The 10,279-nt window shown below is 41.2% G+C and overlaps 1 protein-coding gene across 1 annotated transcript; it reads right to left on the minus strand.

The window, feature by feature from the left end:
- Positions 1-277: 277 nt before the first annotated feature.
- Positions 278-9,943, minus strand: cdc37l1 (cell division cycle 37-like 1). Its single transcript, XM_030436069.1, has 7 exons — positions 9,559-9,943; positions 8,338-8,637; positions 8,099-8,192; positions 7,119-7,234; positions 6,749-6,871; positions 6,418-6,573; positions 278-4,078 (listed from the first exon to the last, which is right to left on the minus strand). Exons 1-7 carry the CDS (start codon positions 9,661-9,663, stop codon positions 3,962-3,964), a joined length of 1,011 nt encoding a protein of 336 aa, XP_030291929.1. The 5' UTR covers positions 9,664-9,943; the 3' UTR covers positions 278-3,961.
- Positions 9,944-10,279: the final 336 nt, after the last annotated feature.

Consider the following 10,279-nt stretch of genomic DNA (forward strand, 5'->3'; position numbering starts at 1 on the left):
CTTACACAAACTTTGTGATAATCTTTAGATAATTATGGAAGTTAGGACACCATGGACACTGGCCACAGGTTCAGTACAACAGCTGAAGTCATGGAATTATGATAGTGTGTGTGTGTGTGTGTGTGTGTGTGTGTGTGTGTGTGTGTGTGTGTGTGTGTGTGTGTGTGTGTGTATAAATAAAAAATCATAAGCATAAAGTACACATAAATCTGTGAAAAAATGAAGAGTGAGATGACACGACATGCCCGGCAGAATCATCAATGGATCACGCGTTGGCTTCAAGTCATAAACACTTGTGTTGTACTTTAATGCATTACATGGTATCTTTAATTCCACAGTCTGCAGTTAAAGTCTTACTGGTCATGTCACTGAACAGATATTCTCTATTCATTATTCTGATTTTGGCTTGTTAAAAAAAGAATGATATTGTCAGGGGGACAGTTAATTGGAAGCCTAATGAATCTGGCACAAACCAAAAGTGATGACAACAAAAATAAGTGAGCAACAGAATACCAGCGTAAAACAAAGCAAAAATGTCACACCGTTCAAAACACGAGCTCGGCTGAAGAGGCCTACTCGTAAAAATAAAAAAGTCTTGGTGACTGGGAAGAAGAAGTGCTTGAATCATTCCACCTCAAGACAAATGTAAAGTGCAGGACACATTCAGATGCAGAGTTCCTTTCTGCATTCAGATAAACAATAAAATTCAGTGTAGTGAGCTCAGCCCTTTTTCCCCCCTCCCCTCCACATCAGTGCTCTTTAGCCTTTTCTCAGGTGGGGTTCACAGAATCCAGAACTGTAACAAACACCGACAACAGTGTGCACAGAGCACTCGTGCGAGAAAACTGGCGGTTGTGACTCTGCTTTAGTGGCTGGAAACAGATGACAAGCTGGTAAAGAAAATGCAAGCTAGTTTTTTTACACCGGCCCATCACTGAACCTTAAACTATGAATGCACAGAAGGCAACGCAGGCCGAGTGAACCTCATGTTGGAAAGAAGGAGTGATTCAAACTCCGTGATCAAGTGAATCCCAAGTGGAATAATAACAAACTAAACTGACGTGAGCAGCACCCTCCTTACACCTCACATTACCATGCCTCTTACACTCCGACAATACCTTTCCAATGAACACTAGGGTCGTGTTAAATGTCCTCATAAAACTGGGCTTCTAAATCCTGCGTTTGCATTGAAAGCAGAGTGCTTTGTCATGCAATAAATACTGGTTAATTACTGTCACATACTGAAAAGCGAGCACTACTGCCTTAAGCTCATTATTAACGGCTTGGTCTTATGTCAAGCTGCTTACATAAGTAAGCAACTGGTTATTGTTGTACTGATTACTTCTGTCACAGAAGAGGACAATATGAACCAATGCAGCCAAGTGCACAACAACAATTATTGTCATTCTGCGTTGCTGTATGTGGAAAGTCACTCTGACTTCACAGCAACTTTATTGTGTATACTGAATGAAGTATGTCCGCAGACTTGGACACCAGATAAAATCTAGTAAAAGATGCATGTTAATGTAGATTTAAAGGAGGTAGTCCGATTACTTGCTCCTATAAGTTTCTCCAGACAACACTCAGAATACTTAAAAAGGGACAGTTGACCCTAAAATCAAAAATTCGTATTTTCCACTTACCAAAACTCGTCCTTATGGTACAAGTGTTGTAGATATTGGCTGTAGAGATGTCTGCCTTCTCTCGAGTACAATGGAACTCGATGGCACTCAACGCGCTAACAAAAATGTTTACTTGAAAAACTCAACTATAACCCTTTCCAGAAATTATGACCTGGTTACTCAACACAATCCACACGTGCGAGAGGCTAGCTACGTTTGCTAGCTAATGTTGCAGCCCAGCAGAGGAGGACCGCTTTAATGTTCTCATCTCATGCTGTGACGAACACGAGCCTATTGTTCATGAGTGGATGCAGGTTTCCATCTGCGCAGCGATATGGAAAGAGAACAATTCCAACATTAAACTGCTCATAACAACCTCTGCGGATCATCTTGAGGAACGAGGTCACGATTTCTGGAAGGAGACATTGCTGTGGAGTTTTTAAATATAAATATCCTTGGTGCTTTGACCACCACAATTCAAGTGCCATTTAGTTTTATTATACTTGAGAAGTCCGACGTCTCTACCTCCGATATCTCCAAAACCGTTACTAGCACCAATCTGCCAAAGCAATCGAGCTGGATAAACAGCACTACGAGTAAGATGATAAACAGTTTTTTTGATTTGTGTATGGGCTGTATCTTTATAAAAACCACTCGTCGTGCCTTTCAAGAGATGCACAAATGACATCAAAAGTGTCCAAAGCTCCTTTTCTGCATTTGTAAAAGCAGCACTCAATATCACCATTAGAACTTCCTTGTTATACTTGTAAAGGAGGCTGTGTTTGATAGCCTTTCAGGCACAACAAGAAATGGCAACCATCAGGTAATGACACTAATTCATGACAAAAATCCATCATCATGACACATCTGTTTTGTCTCTTCAATTCAAACAACTGTGCGTGAGCAAACTCATTAGCCACCAGCATTATTTACCCTCTCCTGTGGGATTGTGTTCAGCTGCACTCATGCAGATCAGTTGAGAGCCTGAAAGCCAAAGGCTGCTCGGTGAATGCGACCCAAGAGCTTTTGATCAAGCCTTTTTACTCCTTGACTGTAAGTTACTGGTGAAAACACACATCCAAGTAGGGCTGCATTAATTAGGGACTGAAAGTTTATTTACTACCATTTTGATAATTGCTTAATCGTTAGTCATTTTTCAAGCAAAGATGTCAACCATCTGCTGGCATGAGCTTCTTTAATGTGAACATTTCCTTCTCTTTTTTGTCATTTATGACAGTAAATAAAGAATATTTAGGTAGTTTCCATTTTCCTTTTTTGACATTTTACAGACTTAAAAAAAATCTATTAATGAATCATGAAAATAACTGTCATATTTAATCAGTAGTGAAATAATAGTTAGGCACCACCCTAAATCCAAGTGAGCACAGCTGGTGTCATCTCTGTATTGGCTACAGATTAAAACATCATGCCACTAAACAGACAAACTGCTGTCAGGTGCAGCTGAAATCACTCCTACAGTTCCTACTGTCACTACAGTTCACTCCTGCTGATCTACCTAACAGCTGTTACTGTACGCTAGAGATGCTCACGCCTAGTTGCTTAAACCCAAGACGAAATATACACATTACTTTTTGGGATAACGTTTTACCTTACAGATTAAATTGTGCTCACTGAGTGTTTTTATACTTTTAGACTTCTCAGCTAGTCTAACTTGAGACCTCAGTTGAGGTGCTAGCAGTAGACACATGATCAGGTAGTTTTAAATTTTGCTTCAAGACACTTTGCCATTATAAATGCCATGCACAGGCAGATGACAATATTTTATATGTAAATGTTCATCCACGATATGTCAGTCTTGCTTCTCTTACACTCGCCATGATTCATTCTAAGCAGCTGTAATTACTCCTCAGACCAGTCAGGCATGGGATATGGTCGCTAACTGACATCATCCCAAATACTTTACAGGTTTAGTATTCTTTGTGTTGTCAGGACTTCATTCGTCAGTTTGTTTTGTTTTCACCTTCTTGTTTTCAGAAGAACCAGCTTGAGAGATATAAGAACTCCATCTGTAAAACCAGGCTAAGGGCACAGCGCGTGTATTTAGCTGGCAAGAGACACCGCAGGAACCTGTTCTGTCAGAAGCCAACCCCAGTGGTATACATCGACAAATCTGAGAAATGTTTGTCATCAGCGAAGCATAATTTCCTGCAGGTTTCCCCTCTGAAAACTGCAGCGCAGCGATTGATAATTTCTCTGGTTATTCCTCTCTCGTGTTGTTAAGCCTGCTCTACTGAGTAAAGGGAGCTTTAAACTCAGGTAGTTCCTAAAAAGAGGAGACGATGGAGGTGGAAGAAAAGCAGGGGCCGGTCCTACAATCCCTACGAGGTCTCCATCATGCGTATATCGTCCGTTTCTGTGGTGTCGTCCTTTGTCCACCTTCCTGTGCTTGTCCACAAACCGGCCTCTATACAGCGCTTCATGGGATACTCTGCCACCTAGTGGGGGGGGAAGACAGAGAGGAGTTGTCCAAAGATGGCCCAAAACCCAGTCAAAAGGTGAGGATTGTCATGCACAAACATTAATAAAAAAATAGGTGTAAAACAGAGCGAAGAGAGACTTAAGGGGATTCAGCTACTGTTGCCCAGTTAGAGGATTATAATGGTTATGTAACTGCACTCTGCCTCTTAAAAGTTCAATGCACTGATCTGAAATCCAAAAGCAGGGCCAGGAGAGAAAAGCTTCCGTTTTAAAAAACAGGCTCCATCGCATTCCTGGGTAGCCATCTTTCCTCTGTGGGAGAAGAGGAGGATGTTTTTTTTCTTCCCTCCGAGTAGATTTTTGGCAGCAGGTCAGGCTGTGGGGCCAACATGGGGGAGGAGGCCTCGTTCTCTCTCAGTCACAAAAGGCTTTCAAACTACAAAGATTACGTTTACTGGAGGGGCCATTTGGCAACTTCCACACTCTTCATTTGAGTATAGGAATGCTGCGCTCGAATAAAAAAGAAAAAAAATCTCTTTTATTCATTTACACAGTCATTGACGATAAAGGCCTTTAAATGTGCATGAGGCAGACAACTCAGGGCTCCAGAGAGTTTCCATGGCAGAGCTGGTAAAGCTCCCCTCGTGTGTCTAGGAAACATAATGATGCAAAACAATGATCTCCTGGGGGGGGAATTTACCTGAGCTGCCGACACAGTGGACTATAGGACTACTTGGATGAAGAATTACAAATTCTATACACTATTACATGTATATCAGCACCAAAATCACAATTTGATTATAATTATTAGGGGTGTGCCAAAATATCGATACTACGATATATCGCGATATTTCTTCTTCAGGTATGTTATCGATACACTGGTGCTAAATATCGATATTTAAAAATGTGTTTAAAAAAAAATAAAAAAAAATTTTTTGGCCCACCACCACCACCACCCCTCTTCGGAGGACAGCTTTATCTTTATTCAAACATAGGTATACAACCAAATAAAATATAAAAAATTGTTTAAGTAGCTCTGAAACCCACACATATAGATATTTAATGATAGTTGTAGTCAGTGTGTGTGTTAAGAAGAGACACTGTGCAATATACTCTTTGTTTACTTCGCTTTCATTCATGTGAAATTGATTGAGAATGTTTTGTCATTCCTGTGAAATGGATTCAGTGCAGTCAATAAATTCTGAATTTCTTCAGTGACACAGATATCGTGATGTATCGTGGATGAAATTTCTTGCAATATATCGATTATCGCAGAATCGCTGTATCGTGATATTATCGTTATCGTGGGCAAACTATCGTGATAGTATCGTATCGCGAGGTACCTGGTGATACCCAGCCCTAATAATTATATCAACTGTCTTAATATTTCAGACACAATGCACCTGTCAGGGTTTACCCTTTAGTTCTATACCAAATATGAATTCACTTGTGATTCCAGTTATTTGTGTATTTACTGTATTTTCTGTATTTGGTACATTTAATGGCATATTCATTTATTGAACCATTTCTTTATTTCTTTTATTTTAGCCGTTTCAATCTTCAATATGTTTTAACAGTTTCTATATTTTATACAAATAACCAAAAAGGATTCAAGTAGAAGTGATTTGAATGGGCAACATTATACTAATGCAGTATATTCAGACTTAATATTTGCATGTTCAGCAGGAACAAAGAAAATCTTCTGTTATGTAGTTCATTCATTTTAGGTGAGATTTTGACTTAATTGGCTTTCCTAGGAATTTAATTTACGTTTGAGACAAAAGGATTTTTACTACAGGGGAAAGAAAAGAGACAGCATCTTCTACGGTGCTGTCAAACTGTTTCAAGATTGCACTGCAGTGGAAGACGTGATACCTGACAAAGTATTTCTTAAATGTATTCAAATTTCCTTTTTGCATTACTGCTAGGTTATCGAGTGTTGGCTTCTCAGATAGCACATTTGACTGAGACAACCCCCACCTTAGTGGCAAATCAGTGTTTGATCACCATGTGGTTTAATTCAGGTTTTCCTACTACCTATGAATCCTTCCTTGTTGCACTGTTGTGCTGTCACCATTCATGAATAATGATTGTTTTGAAACTGAGCATAAGCAAGCAAATGTGATATATATATGGTATGTGGTATATTTTGTGACAAAGATATCACAAAATGAGAAAAAAACAACTACATCATAGGTGCTGCGATTTGAAATCCATATCCAACTAAAGATTCCTCAGGCAATTCTGTTTATTAGAGGACTAACATACGATAGCTCAATGGTGCCACCTTACAGCTGTGTGAGGTTACTGCAATAACAGCCTAGAGCAGTGGGAGAAAGAGTGAAGGAAAACTTACTGCTTCTTTGGGGTCAAGTCTGCGGTTTGTGCCAGTGTTTCGTTGCTCGATCTCGTTAACTGTATCACCTCTACACTTGACTGCGTAGTCTTTCACTCTGTGTTTGAAGGCCTCGAGCTCTGTATGGAAGACTTCTAAGTAGACGTCTTGTCCGTCCTACGCAGCAACAAAGACAACAATATTAGGAAAAAGCACAACATGGCTGAAAAGGAAACATCCGTCTGACACATCTCTGACAAACATGGAACATCCAAGTGCACTATATGAGCATACACTGTTGACTCTCATTCTGTTGTATGCACATGTGGTATTAATCAGATGTGGGTCTTACTTTGGCTTTGTGGAAGAACTGTCGGAAGCAGCCTCGAGGATCCTGCTGGGAGTTCGACGCCATCTCCAGGATGAACTGCATGACTACAGCTTGGTGCGCTACCTGCTCCATCAGTGCTTCTTTCTGCAGGGCACAAAATATAACAATGATTTTGTGTCTGTGTCTGAATTGATGACAAACCATTAGATAATTTATAGGCCCTGTCGGGTTGGAGTGAACACTCAAAAGTCTGCTTCAGAGGAGCTCAAACAACCTGAGACCATTCTCAACATTGCATATATAACTGCTGTATGTTTTTATGTTACATTGCATGTTTTGCCATTCGTTTTTATGCTTTGTAGATACGAAAAAGATCGATTCAGTACATTACCCCTTCTTGCTGCAGTCTCATGCACCACAGAATTAAGTAGTTGGCGGTTTCCTCACAGATGAGCTGAGGCATGTCTGCCAGGAATCGCTGACTGTCGTCCCATCTGTGCAACATACCTGATGGAATGGACGAGAAGCGCATCAGTTCACGTGTTCAAGACATAAAAAAGGACCAAATGGGTGATTTGTGTATGTGAGACTGTCAAAGAAAACCAAGTTGTTGGCTCCCCTTTTGTGAGAATGTTGCAGTGTTGATTATATAGATTTTATAAATAGCGACAGCACACATAAGAAGGAGAGTTTTGCATCACTTGACAATTAAAGCTCACCAAGTTTACCTTTTTCCCTCTTCCACAACTAAAAACACCCAATGAGAAGTTTATTATTATTATTATTATTATTATTATTATTATTATTATTATTATTATCATTAATAATAATAATAATAATAATTATTTAATTATTGCAGCTGGTTGACTGGCACTGCCTTATTTCTCATGGCAACATTCAAAATCATCGGCCAGTATTTTACATGCGTGTTCAGAGTATTTCCCAATGCGCCCCTATGTTTTTAAAGGCAAATCATGGTAATCAATCCATAGTATTTGTGAAAGTGAAAAGCTGAAAATAAGAACTGTAACATGGACTCCTCTACACAAATCAAACACAGAACAAACTGCCTTGCTGGCCATTTTCTCTGCAATAATTTAAGATGCATTTACATTCAAAGTACTAATAATTTGGATTAAAAACACCAACTGCAACTGGAAACTTTACTTAATACTTCACAAATGCACATTAAAATTAAATACTAGAATTCCTTCCATTGAAACTGGAGGAGAAATCCTGCCTAAACCTGCAACAATCCTCAAGCCACAAGCTGAAAAGTTAAATGAGGACACTTTGGTAAAAACTAGCTACACGCAGCTGTTGTTATTATCAACCTGAGCAACAACTCTTATTGTTTAGCATCTCACTTACCAAAATGCCTGAGCTCTTGCTCGTACTTTTGGAGAAACGTCTTGCACTTGTCCTGATCCATTTCTGCTTGTTTATTCTGGACATTGATGATACTCTGGAGGAGAATGAAGACATTAACAAGGTGTTGATGACGTAACGACATGGTCAGTGAACAACAGGTACAAGAAAATGTTAAAAAGACATCAACATAATGTCACAAAGTTATTAAACACACGTCCGCTTCATGTGTGACAGCGTACCTTATCAAAAACGTCCCAGCTCCCGACTGCTCCGAGCACAGGACTGCGGCTCGGCTCCTGACCTCCCAGCATGCTCTCCTTGCGCCGCCACTCCTCCTCCGTGTGTGACAGTTCTGTGGGGCAGGCCCGAGTGCGAGCTCGCTCCTGCTCCAGGGACTCAGAGCTGTGGACCCCTAGAGAACACAGCTGGTCCTGTGCTTCAGCCAGTCTCCAGCTGGAGACGATGGAGGCCTTCACACAGCGCTGCTGGCTCTGGCACAGTGACTCCATGGCACAATCACAAGGGGGCGAGGATGGTGACTGGGTCAGTGGAAGAGGACAGAGGGAGAAAGGAAAAATATCGTACAGTTAACAGCAAATTCTCTTATATAAACACACACACATCGATCCAATTTGTTTAAACACAATCTGTCAGCGTCAAGTTTAGACCGCTGATGCAAATGTGGCCTACAGGGAGGAGAGAGGATTGGCTCAGCTACAGGAGGGAACAGCTGACACCTACCGACTGCCTCTGAATCACAAACTAAATGTAGGCCAGTGGCTTTTGAGCTCTCATGACCACAACCATGCTGTATTTGGTAGGGTGGGGCGAGAGGGCTAAAAATAAACAAATGCTTGTTTCCATCATGTCCATGGCTACCAAGACAGCAAAATGCCTTTTCTAGGCAGACATCGCACACAGCTGCCAGTGTCTGACAATACCGAAGAGGACCAGGGGGGAATGGAAAGTGAGCTGCTGCTGCTGCTGCTGCATGTCTTGTTGTGGCCTCTGATCTCACCATTCCTCCTCCGGATGGTCTCCCTCTGACGCAGATTTTTAGCAGCGAGGCAGGACGATGATACTGCGATTGATGTGTCCACCACATGACCACACGTTTAAGGAGAATATAGCTGGCTTTATTACGCAACTCCGGGTTCGCATCAGGTTAGCCTTCAATCTAGCGAGCACACAGCTGGGAATTGGTGTTGTGCCAGCATGAAAGTTGTTCACGCTCACTGGTGAGGCAATGACACGATGGCGAAGGTAGAGGTGTGATGTAATACTATTGAAAAATACAAACAACTCGTTGCTGACTGTGAAGTAATTCGGTATGAACTCCAACGAGCCCCAAACTGCTTTAAGTTAGCATAGTTCGTTAGCATGCTTCCCATGCCAACCCGTTATCTGTCCTGCCGAGTAATCTTCTGCTAACATCCCAGCTATTAACATGAGTTAATTACCTGCTGGTGGGGATAAACAGGACTGAAGCCCCTGGCTGTTGAAGATGGGTCACTGTTAGACTCCTCATCAGGGCAAAGTGAAGCTCCGTTGCCCAGCCACTCCATAACTGCTAAGCAACAAACGTTAGCTGGCTAGCTCTGCTGGCTAGTGCTAGCCGTGCTGGAAGAATCAGCAACAGTGTTGTGATAAACTGTCTGTCAGAGTTATGTTTGATCTGAAGAGTAGTCTGAGAAGTCCGCAGAGCTGAAGGAGGAATATGATGCACCACAGCGGGGAGCTCAGCTCCTGTAAATACTATCACTGTACTGTCTACAGTAACTACAGCCACTGGCTGTTAGAGCAGTCCGGACCGACCGCGGCTGCGTCGTTTTAGGAGGTGACACGCAGAGCACGTGGTAAACAACACTGACCACGTGACACCTCAAGAAGTTCCTCCATAGATCTGTTCTAGCAGGTTCCTGTAAAGAGCCCAAAGTCGTACTTGAGTAAAAGTAAAAATAAAGTGTTAGATTAAAATATGACTTCAATTAAAGCGAAAGTCTCAAGAAATCTGACAACAAATGTAGCCTACTCAAGTATCAAAAGCATCTTTCTGACATTAATGAACTTATCAAAGTAACAAGTAAAAGTAAATTATACATATATCTACATGTGTGTATATCCCAAATACTATAGGATAAGTGATTATTGGATTCGACATTAAGCATATTTCTGATGTCA

Source organism: Sparus aurata, chromosome 12, assembly GCF_900880675.1.
Source record: "Sparus aurata chromosome 12, fSpaAur1.1, whole genome shotgun sequence".
NCBI classification, from domain to species: domain Eukaryota; kingdom Metazoa; phylum Chordata; class Actinopteri; order Spariformes; family Sparidae; genus Sparus; species Sparus aurata.

Bases quoted from the DNA above. Each gene is read 5' to 3' on its own strand.
- cdc37l1 (XM_030436069.1), bottom strand. From the start codon at position 9,663: ATGGAGTGGCTGGGCAACGGAGCTTCACTTTGCCCTGATGAGGAGTCT. The intron at 8,638-9,558 runs GTAATTAACTCA...CCACTGACCCAG, and splicing joins CTGTTTATCCCCACCAGCAG to TCACCATCCTCGCCCCCTTG. The intron at 6,574-6,748 runs GTAAGACCCACA...GTTGCTGCGTAG, and splicing joins AGTTCTTCCACAAAGCCAAA to GACGGACAAGACGTCTACTT.